Source organism: Sander vitreus, chromosome 1 (assembly GCF_031162955.1).
Source record: "Sander vitreus isolate 19-12246 chromosome 1, sanVit1, whole genome shotgun sequence".
In the NCBI taxonomy this organism is placed as follows: domain Eukaryota; kingdom Metazoa; phylum Chordata; class Actinopteri; order Perciformes; family Percidae; genus Sander; species Sander vitreus.
The window spans coordinates 15,714,503-15,735,078 of record NC_135855.1 but is presented as its reverse complement, the minus strand read 5'-3'; the positions used below and the strand labels follow the sequence as shown (position 1 = coordinate 15,735,078).

The window sequence follows — 20,576 nt, the reverse complement described above, 5'->3', positions numbered from 1 at the left end:
GGCCTGTGATTCGAGGCTCTATAGCTACATAAACTCGAACTTGAATTAGCCACAGCCATGAGACTTTTTAATTTTTATTTTTGCCTTGAATCAGGCTTTCACCATCTGAAATGACATGCACGTGCATCTGCATTTGTAGAACAGCCAATAGGAATGCTCTCTCTCTCTAAAATGACCTGTGATTGGCCATGGGCTAGTAAAGCCTGAAAACGGAGCCAGGAGGAGGTGCAGAAGTCTAGTTTTCTCTCAGACCACTTGATTACAATATGCTGAAAGATTATTACGGATTTATTGGCCAATGATGCCAAAAACCCTGCCTATATCCATTAACGGTTAGGATATGCAATAGTATTTCACACCAATAACAGTCACAGATATGTTAATATAACAAATACAATAAAAAGAAACTGACACAACTATTTTAATTACATTTAATAATGTTGCATAATACAAAACACAACTGCATGCATTCCTCTATTGAGCAATAACTTCCCTTGAATTCATTGTTTCAAAATAAATATCAAGGCAGACTTGAAAGTTAAACATCCTATATCCAGTTGCGGCAAAGGAATCATAAAACATACAACATTTTTGCTTTGCACACAAAAGCAGCTCAGTTCAGTGAGAATGATAGTAGCATATAACTGGCCCAGTTTTGCAATAGGAGAAAAGGCAAAAGGTATACAATATCTGATATGGACCGCATACTTTTTAACCCTTGTGTTGTCTATATCAGAAATATGGGTTTCTTTTGAACTACCTCATTTATATGATTCCATACATCGCGCTTCGCAAGTGCAACAAAAGATAGGATCTCTACTTTTATTGACTTTTGGGTGTTTTTATAAAGAAAATTAGCATTTGAAACGACAGGACGACAAGTACATGGTCGAATGGAAGACAACACCAGGGTTAAGTAAACACTAACTGTTGGTAAATCCAATAGAGTATGAAAAATATAAATAGAACTGTGTCTGTTCAAATAATATACTAGCGATAACAAATTTATAGTTTAATAATGACATACTTAACTTTTATACATTCCTTTTAAATAAAAAAATACTTTGGAAAAAGCTAGAATTATGGTGTCTGACGTTTCCACGAGGAGGTAGTTTCTCTCTTCCTTGTCTAATGACTTTCACATACCAAATTGTACCTTGTCCTCAAAGTTAAGACTTTTAGATGTATGAGCCATAAACAATTCAGCTTCACAATAGCCAGGCCAGAAATGCAGTTAATATTGAGATTACTGATTGAAGTAAAGTTATGTTCACTTGTTGCTTTTGAGCATATACTGTAAATATCTGAATAAAGCTGTTTGCAAAGGCACTGTGATGATGGCCAGCAATGTCAAGTCAAAACAATTCATGCATGTTCATTTAGGACATCAATCATCAATACATTTCAGAAATTGACTTTGGTGCTATCATGATACGATTGCCGTAGTATTACTGTGATTCATACATGTTTGAGCAATTTACTGTTCACTGCTTTGACTTTTCAGTTGCAGCAGGTGACACCCAAACGAACTAACACTTTTTAAAAAAAATTGGCCAAAAGTACATTTCTGATTTAGTGTGTACATACAGGATTGACTGTCAATAAAGATTCTATATTCAAAGTGGAATTAAGATTCCGGTCTGACGCTTTAATCTTTAAAGCTCAATAAAAACTGCCTATTTCTGGCAAGGCTAGTGGAAGTAGGACTCTAGGGTACCACGGCGGCGGACATCGGTTGTCCAGCAGTGGAAGCCACCACCCAAGGAGTTGGCATGGCGAATATTCACCTTTATGGTCTTGATACCTGCAACAAAAACACATTTATGCATCAAATACTACAAAGAGTATTTTCCTGATCTTTTATGAATTGGAAGATCAAAACAGCTGTTGAAATGAATCTTAAATGATGAGAAAAAAAAAAAAAAAAAAAAAGAGATTAACTTCAATGTACAAACTTACCAAGGTTCTCAAACATTTTCTGAATGGTGCTTTCATTGGCGTCAACCATAACACGCTTCTCACCCAACATCAGGACGTTCATGGACAGCCATTTGGAAGACATCCACAGTGGGTGGTCTACATGGAGAGGGAGGATCTTTTTCAGTAAATTCTAAATGCTTTGCTTAAGTAAGAGAAAATTTAGTGTAGTACCCACCATCAGGAATCAGAGGTGACGGAGGTTTCACAATCGTCCAACCAGCCTTTTTGAACATATCGATCTGAGGTAAAGGACCAAAAAAGGGCAGCAGTGAACATGGAGCACCCAGTGGTGTTTATCAAGTTAGTGTATCAGTCCACAGAAGGGGAACACAGGGCACAGTGAGAAATGAAAAGTAGCCTTTCCTGTCCTACAGTACCTGGCGACATGGACGATCAGGGTTTGACAGCACCAGTCCTGGTCCGATGATGTTAAAAGTGGCATCAATGTGCATGGGGTTAGGATCCTTGAATGAGATGATGTGGACCTTGTAGTCTGGAGCCAGATGGCGGCGCATCCACTCAATTCCCATGTAATTTGTAACCTGCAAAAAAAACAGTAGAAGAGGTTTCAGGGTGTTGCCAATGTTGTATAATCAGATGCAAATTCTAAAACTTCTACGTGCCTGTGGGTGGCCACTATCTCTGCCAAAGTGCCCGTGAGCAAGGCCCTGAACCCTCACACTGCTCCATGGGTGCCATACTGTGGTTGACCCTGTACTCATGACCCTCTGAAATGCATCTGTGTGGTGTGTTTTGTTTGATTGAATAATTGGTAAATGGTGTTCACAAGCACACAGAGACATCTGTATGTCATCTAGAGTTTAGCAGTAGCAAAACGTATAGCTATATCTAATCTTTCATTCTGCACATTGCATGTTGCTCTGCACCTAGTCTGGTATAGCAGATGTACATTGCTGGAATAAAGCGCTGACACAGCACTGTGGAGATAGTTCTGGCAATGCAAGACTACTCTGCACGTGACTGAAATTTTAAGCAAAACAGACATTTAAACTACAGACTTCAGAATTTGTACTTGGGGGTGCTTTAAGAAAGGTCACCCTCTATATCAGATAGCAGACACGTTCACAAATTTTACACCCTTCATACTTGACTCCTCTGGACAAAAAGGTCCCTCCCAGCTCGAATGAAGTCAGCAGCATCGAAGCAGGGCTCATGCTCTGTGGTCACAAACTTCCCCTCGGCTGCCAGCTTGTGTCTGTCCTCCACTGTGCGGATGGGGTATTCCTGAAAGACACCACGCAAACATGATTAACACTTAGCAATTAATCCGCTTTATACAATCTGTTGCCACGTACAAGGCAATGAACAGTACAGGACAAAAGGTTCTGGTGATATAAAGAACCTAAACAAGCCGTTTTTACGCATTTTTGTGGTGAAATTAAAAACATAATCCCAACCCTTCAAAAAACATTAGTCTCTACACAGTCCACACTTGAACAACATGTGCTGTTCTAATCTCACAACATAAGGCCTCACCTGATCATACAGCTCATCGGCCATAGTGGGTTTAGGAGCAGTGGTCCATTTGGCACCGTTTCTGAAGTACTCCTTGATCAAAGGCCTGTAGGCTCGGTATTCAAAGAAGCGAGCCCTCCAGGCCATAGGAGCCTCAATAATCTCATTCCCGACAACCAGAAGGATGTCTCTGGGCATGGCCGCATACATGCCTACAGATTCAACAATACAAGATTATTACAATGTGATGCAATAACGCTGTTATCATACACAGATACTGTAAGATAATGTGAGACCAGCTGTGGAAGAAGCTCATTTACTTGAATTAAAGTAGCATTACACTAAAAAAAATACTTGTGTGTAAGTATCTTCAGGGGCTTTGAGCTGTGAACTAATTCTTTATGCACAAATTTTAAACTATTTTGATATTAATGGGTACTGAAAAAATATATAAAAGGTTTATCGGTGAGCGATACCTCTGCTTTGTCTATTTCTGTACCTGATGATGTGAAGTCTGGTGTTTTGTATTCCAGGGACCAGTCGATGGGTTCTGGTCTCCTTACATTGACGCCCTCGTGGCGCAGAATATTGCACATTTCCTCAATCTCAGCAACAGCTTTCTTCAAGTGGTCCGCAGGAAAAGACTGGCCCCCATACTTTTGGTAAAAGGGCCAGTACTTCTCATATGTGTTAGCCTGTTGAGAGGTTCACAATATGACAACATGGCGTCAATCTCACAATTCAATTTAGACATAATTTTACAGTACTATTTTTGTCAGGAACCATACACAGCAGTAGCCCACACATTAGCATTATGTAATCTGACATATCTTACTTTCACTTCCACAGTGAAGGCAGGCACATGGGCATTTTCAGCGCGACCTACGATCACCTCCTCTAGAGGGTCCCATTCATTGTAGCTACAGACAGGACATTCCTGCTGTTCGGGCTCAGTAACATGTTCAGCTGCATGGCGTGGCTGTGCAGCTGCTGCAATGGAGGTGCTCTGGAAAGCCCTCTGCACCCATCCAGTCACCGCCCGGCCAAGCTGAGAAGGGAGGAAAATGGATCACAACTTTTTTGAATGTTCTGCAGCACATAAATGGCCTTCAGTTTTGTGAAATTACAGATAATAGGAAGGTTTTTGTAGATATTTGCCAATTCTTAAGACCTTTTCAGATTGAAAGAAAAATAGTGTAGCCCCAAGCCTACATAATAATACAATCTTTGTATTAAGCAAACTAGCTGTGTGTAATTACCATTGCTATATGTTATTTTTTTAATTTTGTATTTTAGTGCCAGATATGAAGTGAAATTAGAAGTGATAGAGTCAAATAAATGACATGGCTGGCAGCTCACAAACAAAAAGGTCAAACACAGTAAAACGGTATAGGCATATGATAGTATGACAGTAACAGCTGTTCTTAGATAGCAATGAGAAATGCGCAGTAGCCTACTGTACAAGGCTGATTTGGTTGGTGCTAAAGTACACGTGTTATTAAGAAGCCACTATCTCCACAGATAGGCGTTACAGAGATTCATCTGCTGGCTCAGGAGCAGCTCCGGTGTCACTGAGTGTGGGAGCGCATCTGTGCCGTACAGCTGTTCACTGTCACTCAGGGACCAAAACCAAAAAAGCTCTCTCAGCAGTTTGAAACAACTCAATTATTGGAGATAAGGTCTCTTTGATAGAATCAGTGTTTTTTTTGTGTGTTTTTATTCAAATTGTATTTTCGTCAACTAAAATGCTTAATCAGGCACAAAAATAAATCAATGAACTGATGTCAAGTGAAAGAAGCAGCTCAGAGGAAGAAAATGTCGAGCATATTTTCTTTATTCACGTTTACTTGTATGTGCTTTTTTACACCCCCCCCAAAAAAAAAAACAACCTGTAATCTACTTTTTTCTAAAAAATGTGAAAAAGACATTAAAACCACCACAATACCAACCGTGGCTCCGATCAGATGGGCAGCCTCCGCCCCCCTGCTACCTCCTCTCAGACACCTGACTCGCAGCATTGTCCAATGTAATAGTAAGTGCCAGTAAAATCAAACGGCAGCGCAGGATCCACCTCTCGGTTTGCTGATGAATGAAGACGGCTAAGCTCACAGCAGACTTTATAGCAGTGGGTCTACGTGCCTCTTCGACTATTGGTCGCTTTCATGTCGTGGTGCAACGTGACTTGAGAAAAAAGCGTTTCTGAAACACAATCCCTGACGCCAGCACATTCTTATCAACTGGGCTACTTGCGTTAAAAGTTTCCAAGTACAACTTCTGAAAATGTATCAAGAATTATTTTCATTGTGCAGAATATGTGTGTCCTCCTTCAAAACCGCGACTTGGGAACTGTTAATTCTACTAGGGAACAGTAGTCTATAAACAGATGTAAGACATGTTGGCATTGCAATATGAAATACAAATGAGTGCAATACATCTCCTTTGCTACTGCATAAAAAGGCTGAAAACACGAAAGGCTACATTTAGCCGTTTAGTGATTTAATATATTTATTTTAAGTATTTAAATTAACAAGTCTAAGATTCATTAGTTTTCCAATCTTCCCTTATTAAAATTACTCTAATGATCACAAAAAGACCCCTGCATGTAAACAAGCAAATGTATTAAAGCTATAACTGGATTTAATGTGTAGCCTATCTATGAGTGTGTTTTATGATTCAGTTTGTCATGCTTGCTTATTTGACTGTTTTGACTCCAATGTAATATAATAACATTAATATAATACTATCTTTTTGTTCAGGGACATTACCAAACTGAAAAGCAGAGCAAAAGGTGCAAAAAGAGTGGACATTATCAAAGAAATAGATAGGCTGTGTCACCATATGCTTTGCTGGACTGTGCTCTCAAGGGAGTTTCACAACCCAAAGACCTCAGTCACTGATGATATTCCCTCGCCCTCTAGAAAGATCTCTGGCTGATGTCCAAGGTTCAAAGGACAAGCACCGAGGAGGATGCTTTCATCTCCCAGTAGCATCATTCAGGCTCACAGAGAGAACTTGTGTACTGCATTAATAGCTAATCAATAAAGTTTCATTAATCAATTCATGGTAACTAGGAGGGAGAAAAAAAGATCCAAACAAGCAGATGAATACACGGCTGATATTCAAAGTGCAGTGATGACAAGAGTTCAGGAAGTTATTGCTCGCAAGAAACTGTCAGACACTTAATCGCCCATAAAGCTGTGCCACAATTTGTGAGCTTTTTCGGACTGGTATAGGCAGAGATTGTAACCTTTTAAACGGAGCCAATCCCTGTTTCCATTCTGTATGTTAACTGTGTCTGAGGATTACACCTCTTAATCAATTATTGATATATTGTCTGTGTTTTGTTATTGTGTACATTAAGTCATCTGAATTTTTCAATCTGTGATCCAAATTCAAACACAAGGGTGGTCCCATTACCAGTGCTAGAAAGTAACTAAGAACATTTACTCAAGCAGCCTACTTTTTGCGGTACTTGTACTTTACTTTAAAATTTAGGCTACTTCTACTCTACTACACTTTAGAGTGAAATATTGTACTTTTTGACAGTTAGTTACTCATCAGATTCTTTTTTTTTTTTTTACATGAAACACACATGCACTTATAAATACAACACATTGTAATTAATGAAACCAGTGGTTCCCAATGTTTTTTTTTACTTGTGACTCTACTTACATGCTGTGTGGGGCCCAAGGTCACGTTTCAGATGTTTGAGTTGTTTGTAGTTCCACCAGAGAGAATTTCCCCTCTAAACTTCTAATTTTTCATTTAAATAATTGTTTGAGGCCCAAATAGGTCAAATTATCCAATATTTCTTTAAAAAAAAGAAGCAAAGATTAGAGAAAAGGCCAATAAACAAATGTGTTATTATCATCTCTCAACTCAAAAGATTGGTCTAGTGACCCTTTATAGGGAGCCTGGCCCTTAGGGTTGGGAACCTGGATGGAGCCACCAAACTGTAGGAAGGAGTAATACAGGCCTATTTCACCATATGACTAATACTAATCTGAAAAAAATCTAAATGCTATTATTTTTGTCAGGTTATCGGAATGCGTGGTGTTTGCGGCTCGGCCCACTGCAGCAACTGACCCCGGACCAGCTGCAGAGTGTTATTTACATCCTCTAACAGCCTGTTTCACCTGACCTCCCTGACACTGTTGCATATTTCTTGAGTTTTTGAGAAAGGAGAGAGGCTTGGGTCCAAGAAGATTACCAAAAAGATTTAATAATGAAATGACATAACAGAACATGATTTTCCGCTGCAGCGGACTGAAAAGATGCTTCTCCCTTGCGGATTCACATTAAACAGTCCCTCCCCGACCCTCAGTGTGTTCCTTTTCCCCATGTGGCTTAGAACGATTCCCACTGATCGTTTGTCGCCCAAAATAAGGTGTCACTTCCAAATCTATGTGTCCTGATGTTACTTCCGGTCACAAGATGAAAGGTCCTACCATGTGGGTGTCAATTCTTTTCAAGCTACAGGAATAAATAAATTATTTTTGTTCTAATCTAGTCTGTATGCCAGCAGGAGTTTGCTCCAAGACTGATACACAAAAGGTTTCCTCCTGCCGTGTGAACAAAGAGCTTCCTCCTGTATATGCTAAGTGACAGACATGACCTAATTAACACCATAAGCTTAGGAATCGGTATGAAAAAGAAAGATATTGAATTGGGTCTAACCGTATTGATACAATCCTTTTCGCTAAACCCATGCTGCAGCGTACATTGAATACATCACAACATAAAAGTACATTGATATAAAAAATCAGCATTGTTTTTAACTTTTTTTAAACTCAGCACACTGAAGTTATATATGTGTTTGCTATTTTAATCTATTACATCCTTTAACTTTGTTTTCAAAAGGCTACATTTTGGGAAGTTCTGTCAGCCAAAGTTTGAAGACCATTTCCCCCCACCTTTTTTGCAGTTAAAACAGCGACAGACTGCTGCTGAGCAATATTTCCATCAATCATCTGTATTTCAAATTATTCAAATATTTGACCTTGTCCATGAACTTAACCTACTTTTTGAGAAAATGCTCCGCCCCACTGAACACAATCCTTATTTGCACATTCCCCATTTTGCAGCAGGGGCTGCAACTTTTTTCTTTTTTTCGCAGGGCATGTGGCTTTTAAACGAGAAAACATGATGGAGATGTATTTTATTTCAGTATTTTTAGCAAGTATCCTTATCATACCGTTCGCACTCAAAACTTTATTCCCTTATGTTTGGATGGATATTCTGTATTTCGGAGATCTACTGCGGATTTTAGTGAAGTTTGTGTCCAGGCGAAGAAGGAGACCTTCCTTCTTTGTTTTGGACCGTTTCTTGGAGCAGACCGCTGCGCATCCAGACAAGCCGTTCATTTTGTTTGAAAATGAAAACTACTCGTACACTGACACAGATAAATGGAGCAACAAAACAGCCAACGCGCTTCAGTCTCACCCTGGGTATAAACCTGGGGACACCGTCGCACTTTTTATGGGGAATGAACCCGCCTTTCTGTTTACCTGGCTGGCCTTGGCTAAATTAGGCTCTCCTGTGGCTCTTCTCAACCACAACATCCGCACCAAGTCTCTGCTGCACTGCTTTAACTGCTGCAAGGCGAACGTGTTGATTGCAGCCTCAGGTATGCATCTGCGTGCATGTGTAATTGTGTTTGTGAGCAAAACTTGACTTAAAGTTATTGCAGTAAGGCCTTCTCTTCAAGGAGCTGTTTTTTTGTTTTTTTAAAGATTTTTTTAAAGGCTTTTAAAATAAATCATTATTTATTTAACTTAAATGTCTGTCTTTTTAGAAGAAGTAATTTTTTTTCTGCAAAATGGGATTGGCACAGTGAAAAAGTAATAATTCTAAAATCCTTAAATAGGTAGGCTAGAAGTGCTCAAATTAAAGAAAAAATAAGTTTTATATTGCTATGCTTTTGTTTAGGGGAGTTTATCGATCACAGTGGGCCAAGTGACAGCTGGTATTTCCTTAGTGATGTAAAGGGACTTGGGGAATTATCCTGAATACATCCCCTGCCAGATTGATTTAACCCTTGTGTTGTCTTCCATTCGACCATGCATCGTCCTCCCGGTCAAAACTGAAAATCAACACTTTTTCTGACGTTTTTGTCTCTTTTTTCAACATTTCTGGCACTTTATTCAATGTTTTTTGGCGCTTTTTTGACATTTAACGCTTCTTTTCACTACCATGAACAAACACCGCCAACACCAACTCATAACTAGTTTTACACTTAGGCCTATTACTTATTTTTGGAATTCATGGTCAATAAAAAACCTTATTTATAGGAAATTATACCTCATTCTTGAGTTAAAAAAAGCAGAAATTATGAATTATTTAGACTAATATTAAAGGAGGGATAATCACAGAAGGGTATATGTCAATGTTCAGTCGGGATACTGTTTCAAAACAGTCAGTTCTTTTTTTTCAAATGCAAAAAAATTTAACAAAACACCCAAAATTCAATGAAAGTAGAGAGCCGATCTTTTGTTGTACTTGCGAAGCGCGTTGTATGGAATCATCTGAAATCATCATCTGAATTTTTTTTTGGGTAATCCAAATTATCCATATATCTGATATAGACATTTACACAACGGGTCAAATTTGACCTGAAGACAACACAAGGAGAAGGAACTTATGCTAATTATTAAAGCTTTAGTGCATCACTTTTTGATATTAATGAACGTCCGTTACATTCAAGCCATTGTCAAAATAATTGATACAAAGCTAATTAAGACTATCAGCTCTACACAACTCTCTCTGCATTTCTCAGTGTGGCTACGTTCAGAAGATTGTGTCGTCCGGCGACTTTCGCGCACAGAAGGCTTGTATCATGTGGATGCGCCAACAGTTTTGTTGTCATTACTTACAATTCATGGGGGAGACAAAAACTATGCACTATAGTATGTAATATTGATCTAGAATGAGTTTGTATCCAACTGAAGTGTAAATGTCAAGCCTTCGTGAAAAGGGATTAGGTACAGAATTTCACTCAGTGGTTTGACAAGGCTCAGTGGGCATTTTTAAGGGTCTTAAAATTTGCCTTTTGGGTAATTGGAGCAGCTTTTAACTGAGTCAGGGGTGCAAACTGTATTTTTGTTCTCAAAATACTGCAGTGCACATTGTCATTGTCTCTTGAACTACTCCCATAACATGTTGTTTTATGGTATGTCCCTTTCTAGAGCTAAAGGAAGCAGTGGAGGACGTGCTGCCCTCACTGATAGAGAAGGGCGTCACCATCCTCCTGATGACCAAACACTGTGACACACCTGGGATTGAGAGCTTCTCTGATAAAGTGGACAAGGCATCAGACACCCCGCTCCCTCGATTCCTCAGATCACACATCGCATACAAAAGTCCTGCAGTGTATATTTACACCTCTGGAACTACAGGTATCGGAGTGGTAGCGTTTGTTTTTCAGTTTCATTTGATAATCTGTTCCCACAACAACCTAATATCAGTTCTTCAGTGTTGTGCTGTTTGTGTCTTGTTGTATTTCAGGTCTCCCAAAGGCAGCTGTGGTCAATCAGAATCGCCTCTTAACAGCTCTGGCTGCTTTATCTTCAAACGGTGTAACGTCTAGTGATGTCATCTACCTCAACCTGCCTCTGTATCACACAGCTGGATTCATTATTGGCTTTATCGGATCGATTGAGGCGGGTGAGGCCTGTAAAACAAATAAGACTTTTTGAGGGTTGTGTGAGATTTCTTGTAGACCGGTGAATACTTACTGAGCTAACATGGAGTTGTTAGGTTGTTGTACTTGCTTTGTTAGATAAATAGCTATTGTATCTCAGATCAAACATTCAGACTGCAGCAATAGGTAAAATCTGCATTAAAGGCTTTTCCACAGTTAACTATACATCCATAAGTTCAACAAGTTAATTATGGGCTCCAATGGCAAGCCAGTGATTTTTCAATGCAAGCTGCAGGTCCCACTTTCCATCCTAGTGTAAAAGCAAACCGGTCACAGGTGAAATAATTTTGCACCATAAACCAAACAAAACTGTAAAACCATGTAAAACAAAATGCTTTGACACTTAAACCAAACAAAAGCTGTAAAACACAGTCCTAAAAAGTGGATATGAGTGCATGCAGTGGCTGTCCCAGGAAATCTAAGCAGAGATGTGATGGATAATTTATGGCAGAGCCAGTTTTAGTTTGTCATAATACATTAATGACATACATTCACTGTCCAAAGAAAAACCGTGTCTCTCTACTTCTTAAAGCAAATAAACCATTAAATGTATTGTCACAAAGGTGTGTAAGGGAAATTATACATCACACATACTACACGTACAAACATGTTTGAATATCTTATATAATTGCACATGTAATCATGTTTAATTTCTACTATGTTTGATCACTCTGAATCAGTGGTGTAGTCTAATGTATTGTAGTGGGTATACTGTACTGTATATGTATGGGCCTATATATATGGGCCAGGATGGGCTTTTGGGGGGGGGGCATATCACAGTGGGGGGTCTCGGTGTCCTCCCTCAGGAAAATTTTGAGTTCCTGCATTCTGACACACTTTTATGCACCAATTTATGGTGGAAATACCTTTATTTAGCAGGAAAAAAAACAGATTACAATTTAAAATATATCAAAATTATAATGGAAAGTATGTTGTTACGTGCCATTGCACATTTTTAAGTGGGTTTATGGAAATACTGCATACTGCGCACACCTGCGTATCACGTAGACTACACTGCTCTGAATCTGTACCATATACTGTAACCCTTACCCATGTTAACTTGATGGATTAACAGGGTATCGTAAATGTAAAATTATGGGTCCATGGAATGTGCTTGACCAAAAAAGTTTTAAGTATAACAAACGCCAGGTGGCAAAACCTTTGTTAAAACCAGAAGAAAGAAGTTGGCCTGTGTGTAAATGAACAGAAAGTGTCCAAGAAAATTTGCTTTTTTCTTGAATTTTTTCTTAGCTCATGAAAGGTTGACGTTTTGGAGATACATGGTTTTCACAGGACAACAACGATAGTTGACATACAATGATTCATCGTTTTACAACCGTATTAAAAGAGGAAAAAGCTATTACATGTCACAAGGATCATATATTTAAGTGTTTTATTTTAGAATGCAATCACTGACGAGGTATCGAGGTATCACTTGAACCTTACATCTCTGCGGTTATTATTATGCAGATTCACGACAGTGGCAGCCTTTTACAAGACCTTCATAAGATTATGAGGCCATTGTGCTACAAAATTGTAAACAGAATTAAACTTGTTTCCACACTACACACAAAGTGTTGCCCCTGCTCCTCCCCCTCCCTCTGGTTTCCCTGACCCTGTGGGAAACGAAATGAAAGAGTCTTTTGTTGCTGTGAACCAGTAATCTGAACAGAGCTGGGTCAACCAAAACCAGATTACCTCTACTTTCTAACTGCTTCGTTCTAAATAGGCGAAAGTTCGCACTGCTATTATATGTCTTGGTACGCAGTCTGAGTAACACACATTTTAGGAGATTTCCAACACTGCTCCAGAACAATCACCGTCCTGCTGTGCAGTACATGTAGTTAAATGAAATACAGTTGGCATGAGTATGTCTTACATAACGTACAGCAAATTCAACTTTAACTTAATTCAAAATCTAAATGGAGTGTAGAAATAACCTAATTGGTACAAATAATACTGGCGTTTACATAACGATTAATACATCTTACAACTGGAATGTTATCTTTGGTTAAATGGGCATCACCCGTATCTCTACTTTTTATAACTGAATATTAAAAATAATTATTTTTCAAAAGTTGTGAACAGCAGAACTCACTGAATTGAAAACATAAATGGAAAGTAATCTGAATCTGTTGTCATCACATGTATATGCTGCTTAGCTTATAATCAAGTTATGTTTTTGCTGTCTTATTTTGAAGGATCGACTATAATTTTGAAGAGGAAGTTCTCTGCCTCTCAGTTTTGGGATGACTGCAGGAAATACAATGTGACTGTTGTGCAGTACATAGGAGAGGTGATGCGTTACCTCTGTAGTACACCAAAGGTAGGTTAACTGTTCCCAGCTTTTCACACAGTGTTGTTGCAGCCATGCCGAGCTCAGTACTGCAAAACTAAACATATTACAATATTTTCACTTTCTTGAAGTAGGAATAATTTTAGTTTTGGAGATATGTGCAGATTTTAAAGTCTGATAGTAATATTTTGTAACTATTTTAAGTTGCTGACACTGCCTTTTAATTGTATTAATCATGTTTATGCCACTAAGTATCAGTTACAGTATATTGCATGTTAGCCTCTGCAGCAGTGTCTTGATCATGTGAAGGTTAAAACTCTGAACTGAAACCAGTGACATCCCTTTAGGGCTTGCTGGACGTTAAGGTCACCCACCCTCTTAATCGGGGCGGCAATAATGCCTTCAGAGGAAGATTTTTTTGGACAGAATGTAATTGTACAATTGTACAATTTAAGGGACAACTAAAATGTACATAATTGCAGTTTTATTCATCTGTGGTTGTGAAAGAGCTGTCAAGATGTCATAAGAAAACCGCCATCCCTGATGCCCCATATATAAAAATACCACTCCAATAGTTTGACAAATTGATATATTAGTCCAGCCCTATTTTATAACCTGTATCCATTAATTGAATGCCTGCCTTTTTTTAAATTACCTGATTAGAACTCAAAGAAGGCCATACAGGATATGTGGCTTGGCACTGTAGGAATCATGCCTCCTCTCTGCCGTCTTATCTACTGTCGTGTAAAACTCCTTTGATCGAGACAGCTGCGTACTGTGAACCGGCTGCAGCAAGCTGCCATTGAGAAAGATCTAGTCAGAGATGACTTTCCAAATCAGTACATTCCCCCAGCACAGCTGGCTTACCAAAATAGAAATCGTTAAATCGGGTTTCAGCCTTCTGCGTCATTATCTGTAGGGGTTTGAACAGCATAAAACTATATGGATAAATGTACATATGAATTGCTGATATGATAAATGGCAATGTTTTAAAAGTAGCATTGCATACTTTTCCGATATCTTATATAATATGCATCTGCTGTATTTAGGAGTACTGTAAACATTCTGCCTACATGTATGGCCATTCAGAGTATCTAATTGCATCACATGAAGTGCAGTCTCAAATTTACTGCGTGACCCTGTTCGAGTCAGAGGAGGTGGTTTGTCTGTATCTGGTCACCACTAGGAATAGATGCTGACCTTAACTTTGGAAGACCATATCAGGTAACTTGGCAACCAAATTACCCTGGACTAGTGGACTTTAGGGTCACATTTATTACATTTCTTATTTTTAAGTCACACAGAAGTATTTTTGCTCGGGTAAACTGGTTTCTAATGTCAAATTCTTACATATAGACAGGGATTAGCCACACTTGATCAGAGAGGATCATAATTAAGGGACTAATTAGATGATTGATGTCTGTTCATTATAAAGCATGCAACATCAAATATGTGTGTGTTTAAAACAAGTGTAGTCTCACACTTATAAAATGCTGACAGGTTAGTTTTTGATAAGGTTTTTACAGTCAGTTGATTCTAGTACTTTGACTATTTAAATTAATTAGCTATCAAAACATGTATTTCTGTAGTACTTGCAAAATGCTTGATCTATGTGCTTGTTCTATTTTTATGTGACAATTCAGACAGAAAATGACAAGGACCATAAAGTATGGCTGGCCATTGGCAACGGTGTCAGAGCAGAGATATGGAGAGAGTTTGTCAATCGCTTTGGGGACATTCAGATCCGAGAGTTTTACGCCTCCACCGAGGGAAATGTGGGATTTGTCAACTACGCAGGAAAAATTGGAGCTATTGGACGAGTTCACTTTTTTCATCAGGTAAGTATGAGATCAAAAAACATTTATGTTTCTGTTAACATTGTTTCTGTTATTAATTACAGCCAATTTGTTAGTGTGTGTGTGTGTATATATATATATATATATATATATATATATATATATATATATATATATATATATATATATATGTATATATATATATATATATATATATATATATATATATGTATATATATATATATATATATATATATATATATTAGGGCTGTCAAAATAACGCGTTAATTTCTGATTAATTAATCTGAGAAAAAAAATAACGCGTTAAAAAAATTAACGCAGATTAATCCCTTCCATATTGACGTTTGCATACAGACGACAATCTGGTGCCACTGATATATCTGCGCTTCTCTCTGCTGCTCTGAAACAGACGTTACAGGAAACACAAACCCTGCTGCATGTGACGCTAGTTAACACAATACTCAACAGCAGCTAACGTTAGCCTACCGCTAGCTAGTAGCTGGATTAAACACGGTTAAAATGCTGACAGCTAACGCTAAACGGTGTAAAGTTTGACTGTGTTTCACTGTAGAGGATTCAACACCGGGATGTAACAATCTGCAGCTGCCGTCGGAGAAACAACACAGACGGTGCGTTCAATGAAACTGGTAAACTACAGCCTCGTGGTGCATTTGTAGTTATTGTAAATGTCCTTTTCCTATCTGGTTGTTGTTGTTTTTTTCGTTCAACAGCAATTTACTAGTGAAATAAGTTATTGTTATACATTATTATTAAATCATTTAATTTTGACCATATGGCCTTAGCAATAAACAAGCGTTCTTTAATGTCACCAACTGTTGTTTAGTACCCTTTTTTTTCTTTTCTTTTTTTACTTTCTTAAAAAGTATTGGTTCAGGCACCATTAATTATGTATGCGATTGATTTCGATTAGTTAATCACAGAGTATGTAGTTAATTAGATTACATTTTTTAATCGATTGACAGCCCTAATATATATATATATATATATAATATATATAGAGAGAGAGAGAGAGATAGATGTTTGTGTGTGTGTGTACATTTGTTGGAATCACACATATGCCATATATTACATGTACAGTATGTCTGTCTGTCTGTCAATACATAAATAAATAATATGGGAATAATATGTTTTATTCTGCTGCTAGTGTAAAAATGTTTTGGGCACAATGTCTTTACTTCCTCCTGTAGAAGCTGTTTCCCTTCACTCTTATTAAGTATGACACAGAGCGGGATGAACCGATTCGAGATGCTAACGGCCTTTGTGTGGAGTCGCCCAAAGGTGAAGAAACTCCCGCTTAAACTTATACTTGCTCGATATTACATCTGGATCTTGTAGGCAGAGGCTATTTATCACCCAAATCAGGACACTGATGATGTGGCAAGTAGTCCATTGCTGGACAATGGTAGTAAAAGCCATGTCTCTTTGCTTTTGCTTTAAGGTGAGACAGGACTGCTAGTGTCGAAGATCACAGACATCGCTCCTTTTGTCGGCTACGCCCAGAATGAAGATCAAACGGAGCGGAAAAGACTTCGCAATGTTCTCAAGAAAGGAGATCTTTACTTCAACAGTGGAGACCTAATGAGGATCGATAAAGACAACTTCATTTACTTTCAGGATCGTGTAGGTGACACATTCAGGTACAGAACTCCTGTGCACCGGATTTTTAAGCTTATTGTTGTTGTTTTCTACAGAATAGTATCATTATATACTGCAGTATCAGTCATATTATACAACGACAAATGAAAGACTTGAACAAATGGAGGATAATACATAACAAGGCCACTGACTTTTTACTGTTAAAGGTGAAAAGCACTTTAAGGAAAAAATAGTCCCTTTAAAGCTGGATTGCGGAACCTTTGTCTCTCACCATTGGCACTGAGAGTAATTACACAAACACTGTCAACGTGCTTAGGAAAAGCAGTGGGATTGGGAAGGTATTGGGTAATACAGGTCGACTGATATACCATGTTACCAATCAGAGAGCCAGAATAAGCAGCTACGCACTGAAGAACTGCAAACCCAAAACTCCACCTGGCGCGTCTGCGCTGCATTCCGGCTGCACCGCTGCTGCCAGAGCAATCACTGCCACTCAAGACAATGCTTGGGATTCCACCAGTTGTGACGCAGTGCATCCCAGAAGCGTCCTAAAAGCGTCTCTCTGCGACAGGATAAATGACCAAATGAACTAAATCTGCAAGCAAAACGCTCTGCTTCTGAAACGCCCCCCGGTGTGGTACTGCAAGCCGGAGGATGGAACAAAACTACTGCCAAAACTACCATCTGCACCTGGTGGAATCCCCCGGTTAGTGAGTGAGCAAGGTTAGTTGACGGCACTTTGTGAGAGTCTCTTGACCGTCTACATCTGGTCCCAAATGCCACTGCATAGCTGTCGACTATCTTATCCTCTGTACATTGGCTTCCTATCAAGTTCAGGATTCATTTTAAGGTTCTTGTTCTGACGTATAGAGCCTTGCATGGTCAGGCACCTGTGTATATCTCTGACCTGCTGCATTCTTATATTACCAGAAGCTCTGACTAGGGCTTACTGATTGTTCTTCAGGCTCGACTAAAAACAAAAGGTGACCAGCATCCTTTCGGTGTGCCAGCGCAAGGAATATGGCCACAGATACCAGACACCACAACTCTGTTATACTGAGAAATACAGAGAGCTTTCCCTGGTGGTGATAGGCTTAATCAGCATTGTCCTCTTCCTGTTTTTGTGACACAATCCATTATTGTTATTCAGCACTCTGTCTATTAAAACTATCATAACTCAATAGGACCGTTTTTTTCTTGTTTGAGGCCACAGGTGGAAAGGTGAGAATGTGGCCACAAATGAGGTGTCTGACATCCTGACGATCAGTGATTGTCTCAAAGAAGCCAACGTTTATGGAGTCCAAGTGCCAGGTGACGTTCATTTCCTCTGTACATGTTTTACCTTACAGTATGTTTTATAAAGATGTCATGACTTACAAATGGCAGAACATTGAAGAGAGACGTTGGTAATGAAATGGAAGACAAATGCTTTGTCTGTTTCAATTTTGTTTTGGCAATGTAGGGCATGAGGGGCGGATAGGGATGGCAGCTGTCACTGTGAAGGAAGGTGCCCAGTTTGATGGAAGTAGAATATATCACCATGTGGTTAACTACCTGCCTTCATATGCCCGACCACGCTTTATAAGAATACAGGTACGTTTATTTCACCGACACTCTTACTGTTTGAAAAAAACGGTGCATTCAATTTAAATAAATTAAAATATTTGACAAACATTTTTTCTGTTCTCAAACAATGTAAATAACAAAGATTGTTATGCAATGTTTATGCCACCTTGGCAATACAGACAATAGAATATGTTCCTGTGTTTGCAGCATGTGAATAAAAGCAGGTGATGATATACTGTACCTGAGTGTTTTGCACTTTTCTTCAATCTAGAATGCCGTAGAGGTGACGGGGACTTTCAAGCAGATGAAGGTGAAGTTAGTGGAGGAGAGTTTTGATCCAGGACGTATCCAGGACCCTCTTTACATCCTGGATGATAAAGAGAAGAGTTACATACCGCTGAGATCTCAGGTCTACAGCTCCATCATATCAGGAAACATCAAACTATAAGTAGGCTCCTAGGGTTCATCCCATTACCGTATTCCGCATCTTCGTTTCCCTCACTTGCGTCTCTTCCTCGCGTCTTAGCTTCACCCTCGTAAGATGCGAGGATGAGATGCGAGGAAAGAGGAATTCTCATTTGGGAAATGGGACATCCTCATTCACTCAAGGGTCACTTTACTTATGGCGTGTGCACAGCTGTATCACCTGTCACTGGGCTTAACGCGAAAGAAATCCTACGTAGACCCTCTACAATTTAGTTTTATATGTTTATTGAAATGAATTGATCAATCTCTTTTTATTCATGGATACATCAATAAACAAAATACCTACAGGGATAGCCTTTGTCTGCCTTAAATAATTAGTATACCCAATGATACATGTTTGTGAAGTAGTGCTTGTCCCGCCATGGCTTGTTTATTTTTTGCCAGCTGTGGAGCTGGGGCTGGAGCATTTATACACGTGTAGCGATATAACAATTCCGCGCATAGGCTGCACTCATGTTCTCACTTCCATCTCCTCTGGCAGCCTCCTCTCTTCGAATCCTCAGAGCGCATTAAGGAATTGGGACGTCCTTCAAGATGGCGAGTCTCAATCGATTTCCGGGTCAAGTGATCGAGGATAGTGGAGTCGAGGAGGGATATTGGGATGAACCCTTAGTGTTCATTAACTGTGCAGGCTTTTCAGTCTGATACTCAGCATTGATACTTTTAATAATGAACTTCCAGCTCAGTGACCAATGTTTTGTTGTTAATATTATATAATAATCATATTATTGTGTGTAGTAAAATAATAGACATAAACATCTTTATTAAAAGCAGTAGATGGGAATCAGAAGTGTAGGATTCATTTGTAAGAAGTTGTGTCAAGGGCCGGAGTCAGCCTGCATGCGGGGGAGGGAGTTTGATAATATAAATGACATTTACCAGCAAGTGATAATATAAATAGTTGATCTACAAGCATGATGTTTGCTTTCCAGTATGAGGACATCTGCTTTTACTTCATTCAGTCTAATAATGGTGTTGAGAAGCATTGCTGTATGTATGGATAAACAGATAGTGTAGCTTAATGACTTTCTCTATTGGACTTTCTCTTAAAGTTAGTATGTACTTAACAGAATGTCTTGCTTATGGGAAATACATGAGTAGCATGTAATGGTTTAAAAGTTGCAAAAAAAATGTATAACAGGACCTAATACGAATTGTATATTTATGTGCCAATATCTGTAAATATAAATTACTTTAAAATGAAATTGAGTCAGTTATAGAATGTATTACATGATATATTCATATTCATTGTGTTTTAGTTTTTGTAGAGTTGATCTTTTTCCTTGTTAATTTACCTGCAACAGGTTTAAAAGAGATTCTGAAACCTTTTTTTTTTATTTCAAAAGAAGAAACAAGTGTTTTAAAATGATTAAATAAAAATTGAAACATAAGGGTTTATCTCTCAAATGTGGTTTTTCCCCTTTATATTTTCATGAATATCCTCTTCCTGTTTAAGACACAATCTATTATTGTTATACAGCACTCTTTCTACCAAAAAAGAATTTTACAAGACAACTTAATAATGCCCCTTAAATTGTACAATTACAATCTATCCAAAAAAATCTTCCTTTTGATGGCATTATCTATTCAAATGTCCCTACCGCCTGTGATTTAGAGCCATACTCTTCTTCACAGCGCC

General features: G+C 38.6%; 2 protein-coding genes across 2 annotated transcripts; one reads left to right on the top strand and one right to left on the bottom strand.

The window, feature by feature from the left end:
• Nucleotides 1-424: 424 nt before the first annotated feature.
• Nucleotides 425-5,524, bottom strand: gatm (glycine amidinotransferase (L-arginine:glycine amidinotransferase)). The gene is made up of 9 exons (XM_078256966.1): nucleotides 5,406-5,524; nucleotides 4,292-4,504; nucleotides 3,956-4,151; nucleotides 3,478-3,668; nucleotides 3,088-3,225; nucleotides 2,358-2,522; nucleotides 2,156-2,219; nucleotides 1,960-2,076; nucleotides 425-1,804 (listed from the first exon to the last, which is right to left on the bottom strand). The coding sequence occupies exons 1-9, from the start codon at nucleotides 5,472-5,474 to the stop codon at nucleotides 1,692-1,694; spliced, it is 1,266 nt and encodes a 421-aa protein (XP_078113092.1). The 5' UTR covers nucleotides 5,475-5,524; the 3' UTR covers nucleotides 425-1,691.
• Nucleotides 5,525-8,551: 3,027 nt separating this feature from the next.
• Nucleotides 8,552-20,318, top strand: LOC144512900 (long-chain fatty acid transport protein 2-like). Its single transcript, XM_078243909.1, has 10 exons — nucleotides 8,552-9,082; nucleotides 10,641-10,850; nucleotides 10,960-11,118; nucleotides 13,357-13,481; nucleotides 15,095-15,289; nucleotides 16,477-16,567; nucleotides 16,728-16,926; nucleotides 18,099-18,196; nucleotides 18,348-18,478; nucleotides 18,723-20,318. Exons 1-10 carry the CDS (start codon nucleotides 8,599-8,601, stop codon nucleotides 18,897-18,899), a joined length of 1,869 nt encoding a protein of 622 aa, XP_078100035.1. The 5' UTR covers nucleotides 8,552-8,598; the 3' UTR covers nucleotides 18,900-20,318.
• Nucleotides 20,319-20,576: the final 258 nt, after the last annotated feature.

Excerpts from the sequence above, each read along its gene's own strand:
- gatm (XM_078256966.1), bottom strand. The coding sequence starts at position 5,474 with ATGCTGCGAGTCAGGTGTCTGAGAGGAGGTAGCAGGGGGGCGGAGGCT. Across the intron at positions 2,220-2,357 it reads CTGATCGTCCATGTCGCCAG|ATCGATATGTTCAAAAAGGC; the intron begins GTACTGTAGGAC and ends CCTTTACCTCAG. Across the intron at positions 1,805-1,959 it reads GAAAATGTTTGAGAACCTTG|GTATCAAGACCATAAAGGTG; the intron begins GTAAGTTTGTAC and ends TTTTTGTTGCAG.
- LOC144512900 (XM_078243909.1), top strand. The coding sequence starts at position 8,599 with ATGATGGAGATGTATTTTATTTCAGTATTTTTAGCAAGTATCCTTATC. Across the intron at positions 9,083-10,640 it reads CGTGTTGATTGCAGCCTCAG|AGCTAAAGGAAGCAGTGGAG; the intron begins GTATGCATCTGC and ends GTCCCTTTCTAG. Across the intron at positions 18,197-18,347 it reads TTATGGAGTCCAAGTGCCAG|GGCATGAGGGGCGGATAGGG; the intron begins GTGACGTTCATT and ends TTGGCAATGTAG.